Source organism: Dama dama, chromosome 4 (genome assembly GCF_033118175.1).
Source record: "Dama dama isolate Ldn47 chromosome 4, ASM3311817v1, whole genome shotgun sequence".
In the NCBI taxonomy this organism is placed as follows: domain Eukaryota; kingdom Metazoa; phylum Chordata; class Mammalia; order Artiodactyla; family Cervidae; genus Dama; species Dama dama.
The window spans coordinates 60,070,833-60,094,924 of NC_083684.1; the positions used below are offsets into that span (position 1 = coordinate 60,070,833).

General features: G+C 51.8%; 1 protein-coding gene and 1 pseudogene across 1 annotated transcript; one reads left to right on the forward strand and one right to left on the reverse strand.

The window, feature by feature from the left end:
* Positions 1-4,340: 4,340 nt before the first annotated feature.
* Positions 4,341-4,702, forward strand: LOC133051525 (small nuclear ribonucleoprotein Sm D1-like; annotated as a pseudogene).
* Positions 4,703-8,435: 3,733 nt separating this feature from the next.
* Positions 8,436-23,629, reverse strand: ZNF541 (zinc finger protein 541). The gene is made up of 15 exons (XM_061139710.1): positions 23,323-23,629; positions 22,997-23,240; positions 19,364-21,188; positions 17,143-17,201; positions 16,735-16,894; positions 16,417-16,584; positions 15,359-15,698; positions 13,308-13,371; positions 12,554-12,696; positions 12,066-12,169; positions 11,822-11,897; positions 11,244-11,332; positions 9,617-9,757; positions 9,230-9,411; positions 8,436-9,104 (listed from the first exon to the last, which is right to left on the reverse strand). Exons 1-15 carry the CDS (start codon positions 23,627-23,629, stop codon positions 8,936-8,938), a joined length of 4,071 nt encoding a protein of 1,356 aa, XP_060995693.1. The 3' UTR covers positions 8,436-8,935.
* Between the last annotated feature and the right edge of the window lie 463 nt (positions 23,630-24,092).

Genomic DNA, 24,092 nt, shown 5'->3' on the forward strand with positions numbered 1-24,092 from the left:
GGCCGATGCACGCCGCCCCGTGATTCATGGCCTCCAATCAGCGACCCGAGTTTTAACGCATGCGCATGTATCTGCTTTAGGGTGCCTGGTGCGCTGGTTGATAGCCCACGTGACTCTACATAAGCCAATCATCGCCCTCACCGCCAAGGACCCGCCTCCGGGGGCTAGCTTTCTGGCTCCTCCTCCACCAATCAACTTCAGCCTTTGGCTCCGTCTGTGACTTTCCCTGCGGAATTTCGACACTAGTCAGCTGATCACTGATCGTCACGTGATAGTTCCATGCCGGAAGACGCTGCCAATCCTCGCCTGGGTTTGACAGCTCTTTTGCGCAGAGCTTAGTCTCCGCCTCCTCTCTTTACCTCCTGAAGGTCTCTTTCACTTGGAAAGGCGTCAGTGGGTTAGAAGGAAAGCGGTCTGTTTTCTTGCGCCCTCTGTCGACCTATGCCGAAATTGGTTTGGGAAGGCCAGTGAAGGCGGCATATCTCATTTTATTGTGTTTTGCTTTCTTGCCCTTCCAAGGTACACTTAAAAAAAAAAAAACAAATTGAAGGTTTGTGGCAATCCTGCATTAAGCAGGTCTCTCAGAGCTGTGCGGTTTCCCAAACAGCATTGACTTATCTAGTGTCTCAATGTCATGTGTAATAATTCTCACAATATTTTAAAATTTTTTGTTACTCTTGTTAGGGTGACCTGTGGTTGGTGACCTTTGATGTTATTATTACGACTGGCTCAGATAATGATGAGTATTTTTTAGCAATAAATTATTTCTAAATTATACATTTCTAAAATAATGCTGCTGCACCCTTAATAGACTGAAGTATTCTTGCCTGGTGAGTTACTTGGACAGAGGAGCCTGGCCGGCTAAAGTTCATGGGGTCTCAAAGAGTCGGATACAACTGAGCGACTTACACACACACACACACACACACACACACAGTGTAAACATAACTTACATGCACTGGGAAACAAAGGGAAAGTCATGTGACTGGCTTTATTTATTTATGAACTGAACCTGCAATGTCTTAGAAGTATGCAGAGGGGAGCAGAGGTCGTCTCTGGTTTCATTTAAAAAAAAATAGCTGGTGAAACTGTTAAAATTTAGGTTCAACCATATCTAGCTCCCAGATCTTAGTTTTTATTACTCTGTTCTCCAATAAGAGGAATGAGAGCTCCTTGGATAAAAGGCTGGTTATAAGACATTGCACAGCATGAGCCTGGAGCATCTTGTAGTTCCAGAACGGAAGTCTCCTGGCCTCCATCTCTTTGTCTATCTGCCTCCACCCTCCCCCCCACACACACCCCACCCCCACCCCCACATCATGGAATCTCCTTCTCTCCCCCTCCCTCCTTCTCTCTCTCTCTCTCTCTCTCTCTCTCACACACACACACACACACACACACACACACACACACACGATGAGGTATATCAAAGAGACAAGAGCCAACTGAAAGAGCTCCCAGTGTCAAAGCTGGAACGATCTGAGCAACAGGCAGCACTGGATTATAACCCAGTCTATAAAATCTCCATGAGCTCATGCTGATATAAATGACTGAACAAATAAATGGTGGAGAATAAGCAAATATTCCAACTAATTTATGTGGATATTCCATTCTCAAGATGGAATATGAAAAAAAAAAAGAAAAAAAAAAAAGATGGAATATGACTCTTCACTCCTCGTGTAGACGGTGCACAGTGACTTTCTTCCACAGAGGACAGTGGTGGGGGTGGAGGTACTACATTTACAGTGTGGAAACCTGACAAACATTGTCAGTCAGGTGATGGAGGTTAACAGCAACAGTGACAAGTCACGCTGATACTATGTACTCTTCACAACATGTGATGACAGTGGCGCTTCACCTCTGTGGTCTTCCTCACGCTCTGATCAGGAGAAAAACATCAGACTAACCCTGGCTGAGGCACACTCTCCAAAATACCTCACCACGACTCCTCATAACTGTCATCAAAAACAAGGGAAGTCTGAGAAGCTGTCACAACTGAGGAACCTAAATGTGGTGTCCTGTGTAGGGAGGATCTTTGCACAGAAGAGGGACCTTAGGTAAAAACTAATGAAATCTGAATAAAATATAGACTTTAGTTAGTCAAAACATAGCAATACTGGCTCATTAACTGTAACAAATATACCATACTAATGTCAGATAATAGTAGGTGAGGACTTCTCTGGTGGTCCAGTGGTTAAGAACCCACCTACCAGTGAAGGGAATCCGAGTTCAATCCCTGGTCTGGAAAAATTCCACATGCCGAGGGGCAACGCCCTTGCAGCAATGAAGACCCAGAACTGCCAAAAATAAATGAATAAATAAAACTTTTAAAGGTAATAATAGGGGCAACTGGGTGTGGGGTATATGATAATTCTCTGTAGCATTTTCCCAATGTTCATGTAAATCTAAAAACTGTTCTACTAAGAAAGGGTCTTTAAAAAAATTTTAAGTCCCAGGACTCTACCTCCAGTAATTCAGATTATGAAAGTCTGTGGTAGGGCACAAGAACGTGCATTTTTTACAGGACCCCCAAATAATCAGGATGGAGATAACTCAGGCTTGAGAAGACCCTCTTTTCTGAGGGTGGAGTTTGGCTGAGGGGAGGTAATACACGAGAAACCTAGCCCGGCTCTCTCCTTAAGTTCAGAGTCTCTTTAGGACCACCCCTTGTGGTTGCCACTGCATTCTGACCATAGATAAGATTGGGGGGAGGGGTGGCACGAATCTGGATAACCACAAGCAGTTTGGGTTCCCTGCCCCTCTAAGCAGCACAACTGTAAAAGTTTCCATTTGTTTTAAGCCATTAAGTTTCAGCTTAATTTGTTACACAGCAATAGATGCCTAACTTACCACCAGACCGTGAAGCCAGACACTTTCACTTTCAGAGTCAGCGGCAGCACTTGTGAGAGGGTGGGACCCACACAGTGAGTGGCAGCCCCTGCGCTCCATGAGCAGCAGCTGCCCAGGTCACACGGGGCAACTGCCAACACCCGATTTCCATCTTCTCATCAACAGATATGTGGGGCTGGGCATTTTCCAGCTACGGAAGGAGATGACTGAGACCCAAACAGGGGAGGTGAAATTTGCCCAAGGTGGCAAAGAGGGACAGGGAGCCAGGCTATCAATCCCGGATCATCCGATGCCGGGGTCCTTTCCCTTCACTGCAGTGTCCACACTGCTTCAAACTCAATTTCCTCCTCTACTGTCCTCCCGTCCCCTCTTTGCAGACTTACTGAGCTGAAATGGGGCCCCCCTGTGAAGTCTTCTTGTGTGTGTGTTAGTCACTCAGTCGTGTCCGACTCTTTGTGACCCCACGGACTGTAGCCTGCCAGGCTCCTCTGTCCATGAAACTCTCCAGGCAGGAATACTGGAATGGGTCATTTCCTCCTCCAGAGGATCTTCTCTATCCAGTGACTGAACCCGGGTGTCCTGCACTGGGGGGCAGATTTTTTACCATCTGAGCCACCAGGGAAGTCTCCTGACACCAGCCTTTACTCTGTTCCCCCAGCCAGTCCCTCAGAAGGCAGCAGACACAGTCATGCCTGAAGCTGTCAGTCCTCTGATGGGTCCCTCTTCCCCATCTCAGTTAACAGCGTCTACTCAGCCGCTCAACCCCCAAACCTGTCGTGCCAGCCTCGGCCCATCCTTTTCTTTACCAGCTGTCCATGTGATGTGTGACCCATCACCAAGTCTGAGTCTGCTTCTAACATGATCCTTAATGCCTGTGTTCCTGGCTCCCTTCACTGCTACCCCAGCCCAGGTCATCATCTCACCCTAGGGCCTTCTGGCTTCCCATCTTGCCCACCACAACCTCCACACAGCAGCCAGAGCTCTGAACCACCTCCCTCGGTTCCCGGGGCAGTCTGTGCTTCTCCATGCTCTGGCCTGGAAGCCAGGTCTCAGCCTCAGTGGCGTCCTCCACGCACCCCACCTCCCCATCCACCCACCTGCGCCCGCCACACCATCACTCCCTCGAACTTGGGAGTGTTCCTTTCTTTGTGTCACTCTGGAGTGGACACAAGGTCTGACTCCACAGGAGCCATTCCTGCTTCCTCTTCTTTTCCTGGCAAATGGGATTCCAGTTTTGATTGGGTGACAACAAACTTAAGGCAACACAGTTTTTTCTGCAGGCCCAGAAACAGATCTCCGGTGTCCAGTGTCCAAGATAATGGTGGCCATTTCCTTTCCTGCTGCCAGGGATCAGTTTAGAAAGAACATGGGGCAGTCTCTACGTTGGAGCCCCAAGAGTAAGTGTTTCCGGCCATTCATACGCCCAACCTCGGCTCTCGGTGGTTGGATTTCGTGTACTATTGGGCCAAAAGGGTGACGGTGCCGCTAGGATGAAGCTTGTGAGATTTTTGATGAAACTGAGTCACGAAACTGTAACCATTGAATTAGAGAATGGAACACAGGTCCATGGAACAATCACAGGCGTAGATGTCAGTATGAATACACATCTTAAAGCAGTGACAATGACCCTGAAGAACAGAGAGCGTGTACAGCTGGAAACACTGGGTATTCGAGGAAAGAACATCCGGTATTTTATTCTGCCGGACAGCTTACCTCTGGGTACACTTACCTCTGGATGTGGAACCAAAGGTGAAGTCTAAGAAAAGCGAAGCTGTTGCAGGAAGAGGCCGAGGCCGAGGAAGAGGACGTGGCCGAGGCCGAAGGCAGAGGAAGAGGGGGTCCTAGGCGATGATGTCTCTCAAGACTACTATTTCAAAGTAGCGGGGAAGGAAGACTAATCCATGACAGAGGAAGAGTATGAGGCCAAGGCAGAGGCATGTGAAGTCCTAAGTGATAATGTTGCTGGAGCTTACTGTTTCACAGGGGTGGATGTTCAAGTTGTTCGTACAGGCTTTCTTTGTTTGTAGCAGTTTTTAATAAACATAAATGTAACACATTTGTCTGTTGACTATATCATATTTTTAAAGTTCATGTGTATATACTTGATATCAACACAGTAAGAGCCAGGCATTACTACTAGGTAGTCCCACAGTAATTCAATCTTAGGTCAGGCTTTTAATTTTTTGAACTAAAATATTTCTTTTATGAATGTATATAGAATATATACCTTTTTATTTCACATGCACTGGCAGGTTTTATTGTTTTACCTTGATTCCATTCCGTGGAACCTTCCTACAAGTAAAATAAGTCCTTTTTGATACTTCAGAAACTGAGGTCCTGTGGAATGAGGTCTAAAATTGATTCTCCTTTTCCTGAGTTTTGGTCCATGGAGACGTAGTTTCTTAGTAAAAGGTGATGCTCATCTTCTAACTCGGGAGTTGTTGATTTTGTCGTCATTGTTAATGGGGGTTTTTTTGGGGTGTTGCCAGACAATGTGTGGGATCCTAGTTCCCCAACCAGGGATCAAACCCATGTCCATTGCATTTGAAGCAGAGAGTCTTAACCACTGGACCACCAGAGAAGTCTCTATTTTACATTCTCTGTGTTGAAACTGTAAACAATGTTCACTAGATTATCTGTTATGAGCAGTGTTGAAACTTGTAAATGTGTAATGTACCTATCATTGGCTCCGGTACCAAATACTTTTACAAGTAGTTCTTTAAGAATGAAAAAAAGGCAACTGACTTATTTGCCAGCAAAACTGGATTCTTTCCTATCATTAATAAGGATTTATTGAATTGCTTTAATAGATTAGATTTAGAGAAAAATGTTTCAGTCGCTGTGTGACTCCTGTGCCAGCCCCGTGGACTGTAGCCCACCAGGCTTCTCTCTCCATGGGATTTCCCAACAAGAATACTGGACTGGGTTGCCATTTCCTTCTCTAGGGAATCTTTCCGACACAGGGATCAAACCCATGTCTTTTGCATTGGCAGGCGGGTCCTTTACCACTGAGCCATCAGGGAAGCCCTAAAGAACGTACCTCTCAGTAGAGTTTCTTATAAAGCTAGTTTACTGCTGTTTGTTTACATACTAAGACGAAAACCTGACCGAGGATTGGAGTGAACTAGATTCTGTATTTTGATTTAATCATGTATGTGGGTTTGTTTAATGAAAAAGAGATATTCTGCAAAGATTGTTACCAAACAAGATTTAGGCCTTCTGGGAGGTTAGGTAAATTGAGATAGCAACAGCATTTGTGTGTGGCATGTGTGTATGTGTGCTCATTCTTTTCCATCCCCTGTTTTTGTTCCTATTAATTGAATGCAAGCAGAAGGCAAAGGGACCCAGTGCTCCTCAAGGTGGGGAGATTTGAAGGGGACAAACAGTAAAGCACAAGTTGTGAATAAACATAAGATGACTCCAGACCTCATGGTACTAATAGGCTGAAAGGGAAACATATACACAATTGCAAATTGTGAATACTCTGATAATACTTTGTATTGTCTTGTCTGTTTTAAAAGTTGTGGAAGCTCATTTCAAATGCCAATAACAAAAAAATGTTTTAACTGTGCCTTTTTATTTGTTAACTTTTTTGGCTGAGCCACATGACACGCAGGGTCTTAGGTTCCCGACCAGGGAGTCAAAATGGTGCCCTCTGCAGTGGAAGTGTGGGGTCCTAACCACTGGACCGCCTGAGAAGTCCCTTAACTGTGTCTTATTTTGTGAATTTTAATGTTTCAAAGTTTGTAGTGTGAAACTAGTCTGGTAACAGAGTTTAAATGTAAGGCTAAACCTAGTGGGTACTGCATTGAATATGTCAACTTTAATAATAGTTATTTTATCAGCACAAGTGACTTTGAGAATAGCCAGAATTGCAATTTGGCAGTGCAAACTATGGCAGACCACAGGCAAATCCAGAGAACCAGGAAGCGGGCCTTGGTTATATTTTTATAGGGCATGGGAGAAGGAGGTAGGGAGGCCTTGGGAGGGGGGCAATAATAAGCAGAATCTTTTGCAGGAAGAGGCCTCTCATTGGTTGGGTAACTACAGTTTCTGATTGGCTGGGCTCCCCAGGGGACAACAGATGGTTTCATCTCCAGATGTTTGAAGTAATTGGGTTCAAGTGAAGCTGGCCAGTTGGACCTCAGAACTTTCCTCATTGTCCTACTTCCTTTGGTTTTCAAGGGCAGGCTTCACCAGGCATGTGGTATTACGAAAAGGATTGCCTTCTGTTTTTGTTTTGGGGTGGGTTTTTTTCCTTTTGGCTGCACTACTTGGTTTGTGAGTTCTTAATTCCCCAACCAGGGATCAAACCCAAGTCGTCAACAGTGAAAGAAAAGCACAGAGTGCTAACCACCGGACAGCTGGGGAATTCCCAATTTGATATCTTTTAAAGCTTAGGATTTTGTGAAATTTGGGGGTTTAAAGAAATAAATGAGTTTAGGTAGAAAACTGTAAGTGAGCTAATAGAGAAATTATATTTCACAGCATGTTTTGTTTTACTACAACTAGATTGGTTAAGCAAGGATGGTTTAGTATTTTGAAATGTAATAATGTGTTTAGTAGTCAAAATTCACATGGTCTTCCATAATATCAGAATAACATTTAATAACCCAATTGTCATTCCTAAAAACCTAAAATGGACTTTGCTTATCATGTCGACGAAGAATTTTCTATCTTCAACCAACAACAGTCATTTCTAGAGACATGCCAATTAAAACAACAAAAGAATGAAAAAAAAAAAAAAAAGAAAGAAAGAACACGCGCTACAGTTCTGGCCAAGGAGATGTGAGGCGAGTTCTGCTGGGCACTGCTACAAGGGGTTTCTGTGTGTATATGTGTGTTTTCAGTCGTGTCTGACTCTTTGTGACCCTATGGACTGTAGTCTGTCAGGCTCCTCTGTCCATAGGATTTCCCAGGCAAGAATACTGGAGTGGGTCACTATTTCCTTCTCCAGGGATCTTCCCAACTCAAGGATCAAAGTCACCTCTCCCGCGTCTTCTGCATTGGCAGGTGGGTTCTTGACTAGCGCCACCTGAGAATGTCCTAACGTCCCTGGGAAGCCCTGCTCAAGCTTTTCTCCCTCTCAGGAAGGGAAACAAGGCAGGCAGGGATGTGCTGTCTGCCCCATACCCCCTGAAGGTTGGGGTGCTGGTGGAGGAGGAGGGGGTCCTTGCTCCTGCCAGCACTGGTCACGGCTGGCAGGCCTGAATTTCACAAGAGAGCTGCTCGCACCACTACCACATGTCCTGAGAGCCTGAACCTACGCTTCTGAATAACCCCTCTGTTATTATGGCCAAAACCACATCCATGATCGATACCTAAACTGGTCTCTTTGCTGACTTATCACTGCTACCTTCCGCTCCTAAAATGTGAGCTCTGTGAGGGGAGGGCCCTGTCGCTCCGTGTCATCATGTCCCCATTGTATGGCCTGGGCACTGTCTGGCCTAACAACAGCAGGTGCTTAATAAATGCTGGCAGGGACTCCGCTTACTCGTCTCTGTGGTTCCTGGAGGGGCAGGGGCTCAAGCCTTCACGGGATCAACAAGCGAGTAAGCCAGAAAAGAGCTGCTTAAGAACCCAATTTAATAAGATTTACAAGTCGACACGTACAAAAAAAGAAAAACCAAACCTAACAATGTACAAGTCATGTCAAGGCTAGTGGCAGAATCTAGAATGCAGACAGACCCTTGGTGAGGGGCCCTGGCGTGGTGGAGATCTGATGGCAATTCCCACTGATTCTCTACATCTTGGCCTACTGAATAAACGTAACCAAAGGCGGAATTGGAGGCTAAGACTGAAGAGCTACCCAGATCTAACCTGTTCCCTCCCCAAGCCTTGCTGCTCCAGGAAGAGAGGAACTGAAAGAAGGGGAGAGACTATGAACCTAAGAGAATGGAGCTTCCGATACAGTGGCAGGGCCTTCACGGCGGTCAGATGACCGTGCGTCCCCTGCCTGCTCATGACCCAGTGCCCGCTGTGTCTGCAAGCTGGGCTGGCCCCTGGTGACAGGGACAGGTGAGGAAGGCAGAGGGACACCTTGGGGAGACTTGCTGCTTTGCCCCCGCTGCCACCCCGCCCTGAATCACCACTGCAGGGGCCCGATGTCAGCCCCCAGCTCCTCCTCCTCCTCCTCTTCCTCCTTCAGCTGGAAGGGCTTCACCGGCCACTTGACCCTGACGATGGGCTCCACGTGGTCCTGCAGCCGGTGCCGCTTCATGTGGGCATTTCGACTCTTGATCTTATCAAACACCCTGCAGAGGCACCAGAGGACATGGGGATCAGAGCAGGGGGAGGCGGGCGGTGGGAGGGGGGGACCCTGAAAGGATGGAGCAGGGCTGAGGGCGGGCGGTACAGGCGCCTCCAGGGAGCCCAGTACCTCTCACACTCCCGGCAGGGAAAGGCGCCCTGGCCCTCCACGCTCCCCGGTGCCTCGGGGCTCCGCTTGGGGCCAGCGCTCGGGCTGGAGTTGAGGATGGACTCCCTCCTGTAACTCTTGGTCTTGATCTTTAGTTCGGGGGTTGGACGGTGGCTGGGTCTCTCCCGAGGACTGCAAGTGACCTGCAGGAGTGGGCAGAGGTGACAAAACGGTGCTGAGCCACCCCTTCACCCTGCTAAGGGACCAGCATTGATCCAGAGCCCATGGGAATATCGCCCATGGGCAGCCCCTCCTGCCGGGAGCACCCCCACCCCCACCCAGCATGGATGGGCACCAGGCCTCCAGATCGGGCTGAACTCCAAGACCCCCTGCCCCGAGACCCCTTACCTTGGGTTCCGCCCTGTCTACTTCATCTGGCTCCTTCCTGACCCTCTTTTCTGGCCCTGGGGCTCGGCCACAGTCAAACTTGATCATTTTTTTCCAGATGTAATAATACTCGACACACTGGGCTACGGTCTTTGTCTGGATCTGATGGAGGGAGACAGAAGCTGGCTACGGACATGCCTCAGGAGCAGTAGTGAGTGTGCCTTGATGCCCTAAAGCCCCTCCCCTTCAGGGGGCCAGCTGCCACTTTTTGAAAGCCCTCCTGAGCTCTCTCCTGCTATGGCTTGGCTGGCCCCTTTGCTAAAGGGGCAGAGAATCACAGACTCCTTCCGAGGGGTGAGGGGCTCAGAGAGGAAACCACCAGAGCGCACACCAGCTAAGCTCTGTGCGCTCTGAGCAACACAGCCAGTCCAGGAACCCTTCCCTCCGGGGAGACGCACACGGAGGTACACGTTTACTGTGACACCACGTGGAGCCACGTGTCTACTGACCAGGACTAATTAAAGCAGAGCACCCTTATGCAGCGGGTGCTTCATGGCCTCTGCGACAGCTGGGCAGGGCCCTCCAGTAAGTACTGAGGGATGAGGCCCACAGGAGGACACACAGTGGGATGTCCTTAGTGATCCAGTGGTTAAGAATCTGCCTGCCAATGCAGGGGATAGAGGTTCGATCCCTGGTCTGGGAAAATTCCACATGCTGGGGAGCAACTAAGCCCTTGCACCCTAGAGCCCAAGCTCTACAATGAGAGAAACCCCTGTAATGAGAAGCCCATGCACGACAAGGAAGGCCCAGTGCAGCCCAAGATGAACAGCTTTTTAAAAGAGAAGAGGACACACAATGGAATACTCCTCAGCAATAAACTGATGAATTACTGGCACACACGACAGCGTGGATGAAGCTCAAAACCGTTACGCTGGATGTAAGAAGTCAGACAAAGCAGATCACATGCTGTGTGATTACTCAATTTCTATAAACCTCTAGAAAATGCAAACTAATTTACAGTGGCAGGAAGCAGACAGGAGTTGATGGCAGGAAGGAGAGGTTACAAAAGTGCAGGAGGAACTTGTGACCCCATGGACTGTAGCCCGCCAGGCTCCTCTGGCCATGGGATTTCTCAGGTAAGTATGCTAGAGTGGTTGCCATTCCCTTCTCCAGGGGATTTTCCCAGCCCAGGAATCGAACCCGCGTTTCCTGTGTCTCCTGCACTGGCAGGCAGGTTCTCTGCCTGCTGAGCCACCAGGGCTAGGTACGTCAAAACATCAAATCTTACACTTCAATTACGTGCAGTTTGTGGACAAGTTTTTTTAAAAAGAGCAAAACAATCAGTAGGATATCAAAGAAATGATCTCATTGTTTTTTGAAAAAGTCTACATATGTGTGTAAACTGTATGGACAATAAATGCCTGTCAGGTTACAGTCAGAAGTAGGACAGTGGGGTGGGGCCTAGAGGGCTTTATTTTGAACATGGGCTTCTTTTCTGTACTGTTTGGGGCTGTTCTCAGCGACGGCTTTTTAAAGTTGTTAGTCGTTCACAGCAGGAGCAGGGGGTCGCTCCGACAGGCCCCGCAGCTCTAGCCCCTTGGCAGGGTGAGGGAACCTCATCTATGCCAGCCTGCCACGTGCGCCTTACCGTCTTGTGTATCAAGTTAAAGTCCTTCTTGTGGGCACAGAATGCCTTCTTAAAGAGCCTCTTCTCCATGGGGGTCCAGATGTCTGAACCTAGCAAGAAACAGCCGGGGGGCATTTCCTCCTCTGGGACCACAGTCACGGCCCCTCCTTCTTCAGGCTGCCATGACCTGGCACCGATTAGATGCCAGGATCTCTGCTAAGCTCCTTTCTTGCATGGTCTCCTACAATCCTCACAAAACCTTAGCAGGTAGGGGCTATTACCATCCCCACTTGACAGATGCCACAACTGAGGCATCCACTGGTTAAGTGACTCCCAGGCTGGAGTGCCTGCCCCCAGCCCTCCCTGGCACCCCCTTCCCGCCAGGCAGAGCCTAGGAGCGAATGAGTGGACAGAAGGTAGGAACCAGCTAGAGAACAGCACCCATGGAGTCCCCTGGAGAGAGGACAGGCCCTCCTGGAAAGGCAGGTGAGACCCCAAGAGAACACCGCGAGGCACGTGCAGAGACTGCCATGGAAACTGACTGGCCCTCAGGAGCCTCAGCCAGGCCCATACCACGCCAGCAGTCGCGCTCCCCTCACCTGTGTAGCGGTAGTTGGCGAGAGGGTGAGTTCGCGGCTTCTGGGGTCCTCTGAGTAAGAGGGTCTCCAGGGCAACCTGGAACAGAGGTGTGGGGGGCGACTCAGCGAGGGCACGGGAGGTGGAGGCCCACTTGCATCCTTTCATTCATTTGAAAACCCCGTGCAGCCTGCCCTAAAGCCATGCTCCCCCCAGGGCCACGCCAAGCCCGTCCACCTGCTCACCCACCTCGCGCCTGCGCCTCACCTGGACATCACCCTGGGCTTCATGCAGGCAGTGCAGCGCCAGCTCCAGGTTGGTGCCCCCGCCGGGCATCACGCTGGAGCAGGCCACGTTGCAGAGCTCTGTTACTGTTTCCAGGAGGGGACGGAGCGGAGACATAGAGGGTCAGTGACAGCCAGGGAGGAGGCCTCCCTGAGGGCACGGTAGGGTGGGAGAGGCTCCTTGTCACCACCTCCCTCCAGTAGAGGCCGGCTGAGGGCAGGGAGGGACCCGGAGGAAGGGCTGCCACCCTGCTCCTGGCACCTGCTCTGTGCAGCCTGCCGGCTACCGGGTGAGAGGGGAGGTGGGCCAGGGACCGCAGGCGGGAGCAGTACTGTGCTGAAGGCTGCCTCTGTGCCCCCCTCACCCCCCACCCCCGCATACTGCTTCTTGGTCAGGGTGGGAACTGGGAGGAGAAACTCCCTGGAGATAGAGCAGGGCCCCTGGGACCCTGGCCCCAAGGTCTCGGCCACCTCTGTCCTGCGTTTCCGGGTTGCTCATCACATCTCCCCACGGCTTCCAGACCAGAGAAGCGACGTGCTCGTCAGTCCCAGCCAGAGATCTGTTCTGGAGCTCTGGAATTTCAGCCTGAAACCGGCTTCCTATGTTGATGTGTCTGAAACGAGGCCACACCCACAGGCGTACAAGACACAGGTAAGTGCGTGACCAAGATGGGAAGTAAAGCAGAGACACTCCGTGAGCCCTGCTCTTGGGCCACGGCCCTGCTCTGTGGACGCCCTCTGCCATCTTTCAGACACACGGAATGTCCGTTACCCCAACAGACACATGCAGGCATTCCAGAAACCTCCTGAGGGACACTCAGTTCCTTCCTCCGATTTTATAGCCAGGTTTCTGGCCTCAGCCATCTGGGGTCTAGGACAGGGGAGGTGTGTGCTGATACCTGGCCTGCTTCTATATCCAAGGTCCCCATCATCTAGCTATAGTCCATGGCTCTGCACGAGTATCTCACTGTGCCATTGGCAGTTCTACCCAGAACCCCAGTGTTCTTGGCCTTCTGTCCTCAGGGAGCCGACTATGGTACGTCTGGACAGATGGAATGCTGGGGGACAGCTGGAGAAGCCCGGCACTTCTCTCCTGGAGGGGCTCAGCACCGAGACCTGGGTTCCCCAGGATGAAGGTGCCGACAGAGCCACACGGGAATGAGCAGAGGGTAAAAGCGTCCCCATTTTGGAAGAACCCTCAGGTTCTAAGTCTGTCCCAACTCACGGTTCAATGCTGATCTTGGTGTCGTCCTTCACCACACAGATGCCAAAAGAGTCATCCAGGGGATCTGGAAAACACGTAAAGAAGAGCCTCAAAAAGGCTGGCTACAACTGACCTGTGAGGCCCTTTCTGACTGCCTTTCTGGGGCAGCTAAAAGCAGGTTCTTTTAAGATTTCATGGTATAGACTCAATACTGTATATAAAATAGATAGTCAACAAGGACCTACTGGACTTCCCTGGTGATCCAGTGGTTAAGAATCCGCCTTGCAATGCAGGGGACACGGGTTCGAGCCCTGATCTGGGAAGATCCCACATGCCACGTGCACCGCAACTGCCGAGTCAGCTTCTGTGTGCACCCAGGGCCCGTGCTCCGCAACCAGAGAAGCCCCCGCAGTGAGAAGCCTGCGAACAGCTAGAGAGCAGACCCCGCTCGCCACTCAAGAAAGCCCGCATGCAGCAAGGAAGACCCAGCACAGTCCAAAAAACAAAACAAGAAAAAAAACATGGACCTACTGTATAGCACAGAGAACCATACTCAATGATCTGTAACAATCTCTATGGGAAAAGAATCTGAAAAAAAATAGATAAGTGAATAACTAAACCACTTTTGCTGAACACCTGAAACACAATATTGTAAATAATTATACTCCAATAAAAAACACTATACTCCAATATAAAATAAAAAATTAGAAAAAAAAACTGCATGGTATGGAATTATCTCAAAAATTAAAAGCAGAACTATCATGTGGTCCAGCAATCCCACTTCTGGGTATTCATCCAAAAGAACTGCAGTCAAGATCTCAAAAAGACATCTGAACTCCCATGTCCACTCCAGCACTAGTCATGGTAGCCAAGATGTGGAAATAACCTCAATGTCCCCTGACGGGTAACTCCATAAAGGAAATGTGGGATGTACCTGCAATGGAGTACTGCTGCTAAGTCACTTCTGTCGTGTCCGACTCTGCGACCCCATCCCTGGGATTCTCCAGGCAAGAACACTGGAGTGGGTTGCCATTTCCTTCTCCAACGCATAAAAGTGAAAAGTGAAAGTGAAGTCACTCAGTCACGTCCACCTCTTCGAGACCCCATGGACTGCAGCCCTCCAGGTTCCTCCGGCAATGGCGTACTATGTAGCCTTAAAAAAGGAAGCTCTGCGGTATGCAGCAGCACGATGAACCTTCATACAGTGCTCGTGGGAATGTAAAATGACCGTTCTGGAAACAGTCTGGCAGTTCCTTAAACAGTTACTGTATCGACCAGCAATTCCACTCTGAGGCATACACCCAAGAGAAATCAGAACTTAGGTACAAGAAAAACTGATGACGAAGGATTCTTAATCAGCGCTCTTTGCAGTAGCCAAGGGACAAAAACAGCCCAAATGCTCATTAACTGATGAGTGGATAAATAAAAGGTCACCTGTCCAGACAATGCAGTATCATTCATCCATAAAAAGAATGAAGCCCTGATGCATACTACAACAGGGGTAAACCCTGCAAACATTACTCCAAGTGAATAAATCAGACACAAACTGTCATGTATCATAGGACACCAGTTCTGTGAAATGTCTAGAGAAGACAGACCCCTAGAGAGTAAATTGGTAGGTGAGTGGTGCCCAGGGCTGAGGAGCTGGGGGGCTGTGGGGCCTGTGTGTAACTGCTCGTGGGCACAGCACGTCTCCTGGGGAGAGGAACTTAGGGTCAGACTGTGTGATGGGTTCACAACCCTGTGGACATTCGCACAAACACTGCACACTTTCAACAGGTAGTCCCTGTGATCTGTGAATCACATCTCAGTAAAGCTGTTTGAAAATTACTCAAAAGACCGGGCAGAAGGGTGGCTAGATTAAATGGCCTCTGTTTTCTTTCTGCCTACAAAATTATAAGCACCTAGAAGGCTGCTGGTCCCGGATGGTCCTGGGATAGTTCTGAACAGCATCGGGACTGCCAGACCAACCCAGCCATAGGCCAGGGAGAACGGCTGGACCGTGTGCTACCGGAGGGGTGGGTCTGGCTTGTCTCGCCCCGCCGGCGGGGGTGGGGATCAGCCTCACTCACTGAGCACGGTGCCGATGAGCCTGTCGGGGCTGGCCTGAGCGGACGTGGAACAGAGGGTGTTGAAATAGAGTCCCGAGCCCTCCCGGATGGGGCTGAGCATGGGTGGCGGCGTGTAGGGCGAGCACTGGAACAGCCCCTTCAGGAGGCGGTCCACCAGGAACACGGGGGAGCGCAGGCGGCTCTGGTGACACACCCCTGGGCCCGGCTGCCCGAACTTGGGGGGCAGAGGAGGGGCGAACAGTGCCTTGGGCTGGGGGCGCTTCTTCCGCTTTCGGTGCTGGCCATTCTCCTTGCTGCTTCTCTCATCCACGTCCTTCTCCTGTCCTTGGACAAGAAGAAGCTTCAGAACCCCGAGGGGTCACCTGAGGCCACCTGCCTCAAGCTCAGTCCTCAAGATGGCAGGAAAGCAGGACAGGTAGCGACCACAGAGACGTGTGCCTGGCCTGGCTGTGCCCACAGCCCTCAGCAGAGGAGGCCGGGCAGGGCCACCATGCCTGCGCCAGACCCCAGACCCTGAGCTGAGCGGTGTGCAAAGCTGGAGCCTTCTCGTGCATCCACACCCCCAAGGAGAGGCCCTCCCTCAAACCATTTTGGAAACTTGTTGATCGCTCGCTCGACTCACTACACTCTCTTTCACCTCCATGCAATCTGCAACCCCCACCCCCCATCTTACTCCTTCTCATCTTCCAGACCTAAGCTCCAACACCCCCTCCTCCAGGAGGTCCTCCCTGGCCTCCTCAGGCTGGTCTCTGGTGCCCCGTTGGGGCTCCCACAGCTCCCTCTGCTCCCCTCCCAGCCCAGGCCAGCCCACTCCAGGCATCACTGTCTGGGGATGGGGGCTCTCCACTCCACTGGGCCGGGAGCCCCAGGAGACAGGCTGCTGTGCTTGCTGCAGTGTCCCCAGCGCAGGGTCAGACACAGAGGAAGTCCAGTGGAGGGTGAATGAATGAATGGATTTGAAACTAAGCTCTTCCAGAGTCAGGAGTCTGGGGCTTTTCTCACGGCTCCCACTGGCAGATGGAAAGTAGCGGGACGGAGGTGGACTGATCAGCACCCACCTTGCTGCCTGGGGGGCGGCTTGCTGGGGCCACAGGCACCGACACTGGGACCCCCAAAGCAGCTGTGGCTGGGTTGTCCAGGCACTTTCTGGCTCCCAGGGGACTCTGCCCATCCCCCTCTGGCCTTAGCACCTGTCTTGAGGGCTTGCAAAACTCCATGCCAAACACCTGCACACAGAGAAGAGACAGCCCTTTAAGGGAAACAGCAAGTTGGGAGCAAGGGCCCCTCCAGAGTAGCATCGCCCTGGCTCCCAGCCCCAGTCAGGCCCCCACCTCCCCCAGCTCCGGCGAGCTGAACGCAGCCTCACGCCCCTTCACCTGTGGATCCTGCTTCCCTCGAGGGGACGGCCACTGGTCGCTGTGGAAACACATGTGGCTGTTCAGCCCCTTCTCTGTATAGAACATCTGGCTGCAGTTCTTGCAGACGTAAGTGCTCCGCGGCTCTGCCCAGTCTGCGGGGCCCCTGCTGTGCTGGTGACTGTGGGGAGATGTGTCAGGAGGCAGGGAAGGGAGGATGGGGCTCCACCCCCAAGCCCTGATACACTGACAGCTCCAGGCGAACTGAAGGAACGGAGATGATGCCCCGATCCCCCACGGCCTGGTGCGCGCCCCTTCAGGAGGGCAGCACCCACAGCTCGCCCCCTTGGGCTGTCAGGTCAAAGCCACCAGAGGACTCCCGGGGGGCTGAGCTCCCCTGGCGGGGCAGGGAGGGGCACCTGCACTTACCAGCCACCGGCCAAGTTCTCCTCCTTCATCGGGTGGGGGAGCCGGTAGATATTTCCACCCTGGAGATGAAAACACACCTGAGCCAGCAGATCAGAAATGGGGTGCAGGAGTGAAAGCTGTGAGGCGCTTAGGAGAAAACACAGGTGTCATTCTTGTGACCCTGGAGTAGGCCACGGTTTCTTGGGTGACTCCAAAACCAATGACAGAACAAATCAGCAAAACTTAAACCTTCTGTGCCTCAAAGGATACCATCAAGAAGTGAAATGTCACAGGTTTCGAAAACAAACTTACGGTGACCAAAGGGGAAAGGTGGGGAGAGGGGGTTTGGGATTAAGAGAAACACAGGACTAAATACAGAACAGGTAATCAACAAGGGCCTACTGCAGGGCAAAGAGAATGCTACTCAGTATTCGGTAACAACCTACAAGGGGAAAGAGTCTGAAAAACAATGGGTATGTGCACACACGTATATCTGAATCACTTTGCAGTACACCTGAAACCGATACAACACTGTAAATCAACTACAATATAAACTAAAATTTTTTAAAAAGTTAAAAGACAGAATGGGAGAAAAAGAGTTGCAAATCACGTATCTGGTAAGGGTCTTGTACCTGTAATACATAAGGAATTCTCACAACTCAAGAGTAATAACACAAACCAACTTAAAAATGGGCAAAGTCTCTGAGTAGGCACTTAACCAAAGAGGATGTATCAATAGCCAACAAGCACATGAAAAGATGCTCAAGACTGTTAGCCATCAGGGAAGTGCAAATCAAACCATCACGAGGTATCGCTTCCCACCCACTACGGTGGCTGCATTAGAAGGAAACAAATGGACAATAACAAGTGTTGGTGAGAAGCTGGAGCCCTCAGACTCTGAGTGGGAAGGTAAAATGGTTTTTGGAAAAGTCTGGCAGTTTCTGAAACAGAGAGGATTACCCCATAAGCCAGCAATTCTGGTGTTATCTCCCAAGAGAAATGAAAACATATGTCCAAACAATAACAATAGCAAACGTTAACGGCAGCACCATTACAATGGCCAAGAAGTGAAAACAACCCAGACGTCCATCAGCTGATAAATGGACAAACAACAAACGGTGTATTCATACAATGGACGATTACTGAGCAATACAAAGGAAAGAAGTTCTGACCCACGCTACAATACAGATGAACTCTGAAAACATCGTACTAAGTGGAAGAAGCAAATGACACGAAAGGCCACATAGTGTACGATTCCAATCACAGGAAGTGTCCGAGACAGGCACATCCATGGAGACAGGAGGTGGACTCATGACTGCCAGGAGCTGGGAGGGATGGAGAGACTGCGGTAGACAGCTAAGGGTATGGGGTGTCTTTTGGGGGTGATGCAAGGATTTAGGCAAAAGCAGTGAAATACAAAAGTGCACAACCTTGTAAACATGCTAAAAAACCACTGGATGGTCCATTTTTAAATGGTGAATTAGGGACTTGCTAGTGGCCCAGTGGTTAAGACTGCACGCTTCCAATGCAGGGGGCACGGATTCAACCCCTGGTCAGGGAGCTAACATCCCACATGCCTCTTGGCCAAAATAAAATAGCCAAATATAAAACTGAAAACTCAATCTCAAAAAAAAAAAACGGTGAGTGAGATAGCATGTAAATATTAAAGCTGCCAAAAAAAAAAAAAGAGGATGAGATAGCTGTGGGCTGACAGGAAGGATGCGGACCTCAGAGCCGCAGCAGGAGGCGCGGCCACGCCCTCTATTCCCGGGACCTCGTGGGAGCCACGTGCGAGGACCTGAGGCTCCAAGAGGGCAGAGCGGCGCGGGGCCCCGAGTCAGACATGTGACCCGTGACTCATGACCAGAAAAGACACGGCATTTCACACAGCAATGTCAAGGGCCGAGGAGCTCTACCTTTACATCCTCTGAAGACGTGAAGGAGGCAAATCCAAAAGGAAGCAAGAGGGAGAAAGAAAGCAGACAGAAAACGTGTCGTGAAGCAACGTGACACCAAGTCTCTCTCTCAACTCGAAAGCCCTGCTTTGTGTGTGTGCGGTGGGGTGGGGGGGACGATGGGAGGGACCACCTCCTCTCTCAACCCTCCCTCCCCATCTCTGTACACTTGCATCTGAGGATTCGCTGAGGTTAAATAAGGCGCCTGAACAAGTTAGAAACCCAGAAACAGGTAATGACGAGACTCTGCCTCCTGTATGGTGAAGTCCGTGAGATGGCCCCAGTACCTGGATCCTGTTGAATATCGTCAGTTTGGACTTGGAGTCCCGGGAGGGATCTGCTGGAGGTCCGGCCGACGAGAAGGAGGCCATGGCCACCTGGCTTGGGGAAGCCGCACAGCACATATCCATTTTCACCTTCTCCTTCCGGAAGCCTGAAAAGCGCTGTGCTCTGGAGTTGCCGGAGAAGAGCCTGTAGCCTCCACCCCGGGAGCAGGCTGGGCCCTTTTCGGCTTTTGTGGCCCCAGAGGCCGTGCCATTTTCGGCTTGGGTCTGCTTCCCTGGGAGGTGGGCTCCGGATGGCTCGTCCCCTCCTAACTGGGTCTGACACAGGCCCCCGGGAGAGAAGATATCCCCCAGGTCCAAGGTCCCTTTTGAGGATCTCAACTGCTTGGCCAGAGAAGATATGTCTGGGTTCCCGGGAGGGTCCAGGGACGGTGCTGTGAGGGCTGGTGGAGCGGCAGCCACGTTTGGTCCACCCTTTGCATCCAAGCCCATGCTGCCAGGTGAGGCCTCCCTGGGGAAAGTGGATGTGTATTTTCTTCGGCGGGCTGGCGAGCCCTCTGGCTCAGGGTTCATGGGGCCAGCATGGAGGGAGTCAACAGTGGGCATCAGAGACGGGGGCTGCTGTGGCCATGGCCCCTGCAGTGGCTTCAGGGGGACCTGTTTGCCATCAGGAGTGGGGAGCTGGGAGGAAGCGGTGGCCACCTGGGCATGGGAGAAGATCCGCTGGGACTTGGTGATCATCTGGAACACCTGCATCTGCTCGTGGCTCACCAGGGACTCCTGCGACTTCAGGAAGAGCTGCCGGAAGAGTGGGGTGGCATCCGACGAGAGGCTGCTGGGCTTCGAGCCAGGGTCCTGCGAGCCAGGGTCCCCGGGTTTTGGCCACCGGAAGGAGTCGCAGTCAAACTTGCTCTTCTTGGGAGCCCAGCAGTCATCATCCCCACTGGCACTGGCAAATCTGGGGTCCCCTGAGGCCTCCCCGGGAGCGTTGAGGAGCATGGGAGGGAAGGGCGGCACGTCCTCTGGGCCGGGCCCCAGGCCAGCCGAGGGCTCCCCGACTGGGGAGGTGCTGCTGAGCCCAGGGCCAGGCTCAGAGCCCTCCCGGGATGGCGGCTTATGGACGACAAACATACTGTTGTTCCCTTTGCTCTTGGGGCAGCCTGACAGGTTCTGGAGCCACTGGAAACTGTGGCTTGATGGCTGGGAACCAGTGGTGGGGACTGTCTGGCCACGGAACAGAGGCAGGCAGGAGGGCAGAGGGGCGCCCTCGGGCCAGCCCTCCAGGGAGGATGAGAGCTGGAGTGGCTCGAGCTCAGCTGGGTCGGGGCCGCTGCTCTCTGCCACCCGCGAGTGGATGGCCGTGAACACGTCAGCGGCGGGCTCCTTCAGTGGGGGCCTCGGCTCCTCGAGAACATCAGGGCCCAGGGTCCCCGGGGCGCTGGCTGGGCCGCAGCAGGAGGACCCCGAGGAGGACGGGCAGGGGCAGGCCATGCTCCTCCCCTCGCTGCCGTCTGCAGGCCCAGCCGGCCCCGGGGACGGGATCTTGTGGTGGACGATGCTGTTGACAAGGCAGCGCAGGAGATCTCGGTTGGGCAGGAGGGGCCCGGGGGACCTCAGGCCGGATGGTGCGGGCTGGCCCGCCGCCTCGTGCGTGTGGGGCGAGTCCCCGCAGGCCTCCTCCTCTGGGGGCACCTCCTTGAGGATGCACAGGCCGTGCTGGACCTCGTAGTGCCGGCGAAGCGAGCGGTAGTCGCAGTAGCTCTTGCTGCAGCCCTGCTCGATGCACACGAAGGGCTTGGTCTTCTGGTGGGTGAGCATGTGTCCGGTCCTGGAAGCACACAAGGACGGGGTCATGGGGGGGTCTTGGGGCGGGTCACCTGTCTCAGGAACCCAAGCACGTCCCCAGGGGCCAGCAGGGCAGAAAATGGGCTCAGACCCCACGAGGAAAGACCCCCCACTAAGGTCAAAGTCATCTGGAACAGGGGTTCTTTCCCTCACCCTTAAGCAAACCCCTAATGAGAGAAAAAATCATGGGAGCCAAGTCAAGAGTTCTCCAAAGCAACACCAGTCTCCAGAGTTGCTCCCTGGGGACTTGGGCTCAGCTGGCAAGTGAGTTTTGAAAAAACACTGTTTACTTCTTGTAAAAAGAAGTAAACACTGTTTACTTCACTTTACTTCATAGTAGCAAAGTGAAAAGCCACAGAGTAGATAAAGCGAACCTGTTTAACTTTCCATGTCTCTCCCAAGTTATTTACCCACCGAATCACTTTTTTTTAAAGAGCCCCTTTTAGCATCCCTGAGAACCAGAGTTCAGAGAATGCACGCGAGGAAGTGTTAACTTGGGGGTGCTCCTTCTTTGAACAAAGGAGTCTCTGCCTTCCCACAGGATCCCTCTAGAGAACTACCTGTGACCCCCATTGCAAAACAAAAAGAAAAAAATTACAGATGCCCAATCAGTAAAGACGCTGTAGAAAACAGCCAAATTTGCCTATAATTTCTGCAAATATGAATGAATACAAATGTCTTATATTTATATCACACTTGTATCTACATTATTATAAAAATAAGCAAATAAAAAGAAGCAAACGGGTAAATCACCCTCTGGGTTCCCAGCAGCCCTACTCTGGGTGGTTCTAATAGATGTGGCACAATAAATAAAAAATTCTCCCCCCAAAGATGGACCCTTAGCTTCCATCTGAGGGAAGCAGCAGAGAAGGGCTCAAGCGACCCACTTTCCAGCCCTAAGTATTGCTATCCTGTGACATGGGCAAATTACTTCCTACCCCTGGCGGGGGTGCCGGGAGGGGGCACACAATGAAAGCGGGATTCGCTGATGCTCTGTGAAGGCTGTGCTCCTCAGTTGCTCAGTCGTGTCTGACTCTTTGTGACCCTGCGGACTGTAGCCCACCAGGCTCTTCTGTCCAGAGGATTTTCCCAGCAAGAATACTGGAGTGGGTAGCCATTCCCTCCTCCAGAGGATCTTCCCGATCCAGGGACTGAGCCCACATCTCTTGCATTGGCAGGTGGATTCTTTACCACTGTCTCTCCTGGCAAGCCTGGGCATGCTATCAAAGGTGAAGGATCATCCTTCCCACTTACAAGTCTTTCCGTTTGAAAGTCTGTCTTTCCTTCCTCAGTAGCAAGAAAACCTAATCATTTCTAAGACATGAAGAACAAAGGGAATTCTGCTCTTACACTGGGTTTGCTTTTTAAAATCAAGAATTAAGGAAAAAAAAAAAAAAAACGGAGAGTGAACATTCCAGGCATTTCATAGCCTCTCACAGCCTCTTATCCCAACACATACCCCTCACGGAGCACAGATCCGTTCTCTTCAGGCACCTGCTCCACATCTTTCTGCACAGTTAGCCCAATTCCCTCCAGGGCAAAACTGGCCCTGGGATGTGTCTTTAAACCACAAGGGTCCCGTCTGCCAATCGCAGCGGCACTCTCCTCCCTGGAGGGGATTTGGGGGCTGGGGCCGTGTGGGCCTGGCCCCCGGAACCCTGCGTTTGAACACAGGTTGCACACACCCGGGGACCTTTAACAGGGCGGGACTGTGGGTTGATGGGAGGGGGTGCTAAAGACCCAGGCACGTCCCCAGCCCCGAGCGGACGTGCTGACCCGGCCCCTACGCACAGGTGGTCCTGCCGCTTGAAGGCCTTGCTGCAGATCTTGCACACGTGCTTCCTCTCCTGGCTGTGCGTCAGGTAGTGCTTGCTCAGGGAGCTGGCGCTGCTGAACACTTTCCCACAGAGGCTGCAGTCCAGGAGCATGTTCTGCGGGGAGCTGTGCTGCCGCTTGCCTTTCCGCGCACTCCCCGAGGTGGCCCGGCCTCCTTCATCCGCCTCTTTGGGCACCTTGAGGGCACCCAGCCCCAGGTCTAGATAGAGGAAGAAGGCACAGGTTCTAGACCTCTGGGGACCTCCACAGCCACCAGGCCCGGGTCCCGGGCACAGCCTCACCTTGTAAGGAAGTCTGAGACTCAGGATCTACGTACTCCTCCAGCAGCTTCATGGAGTCACTGTCCTTCCCTGAGTACAGGGACAGTGTGTCCAGGTTGTCCTCCAGCGCCTCGCTGGGCGCGTCAGGCGCCGGGAAGCTGGGGTCCAGCTCCAGACCTCTCAGGCCACCGTAGAGCAGGTCCCGCGTGCCAGGCCCCAGGTCCCGGTTGAGGGCATCGCTGCAGGTGAGCACCTGGCTCTCAGGGAACGAAGGGAGGTGCATCTCAGAGGGAAGGGCGCCCTCGTCCCCCAGGTTGTACTGGTCCATGGCTCTCCACCGCCAGGGCTCGGCCAAGAGCTACTCTCCAGACAAGCAGGGCTGTATGCGGAGTCAGGGAGGAGAGAGCAGGTCTTGATGGTGTCTAATTCCTGAAAACGAATGAGGAAGAATCAGAGTTACAAGAAGGCAACACGCATGGTGGACAGAGTGGACTTGGAATTCACACAGACGTGTATTGGGGTCTGTTCTCTGCCACTCAGCAGCCATGTGACCTTGGGCAGTCACTCAAGCACCATGAGCCCTAGTTTCCTCACCTGTAAATTCAGCATAAGAGTATCTCCATTGTGAGACTGCTGTAAGGAATAAATTAAAAAGGTTTTGGGGACATGGCAGACTGAACTGACCTCTTTCTCCAACTATAAACTCATGAGACACAAGACAATTTTTAACACAGAGCCAGGCTCAAGAGACAAGTAAGACCCTGGGTGCCAGCAACAATGAAGAAACCCAA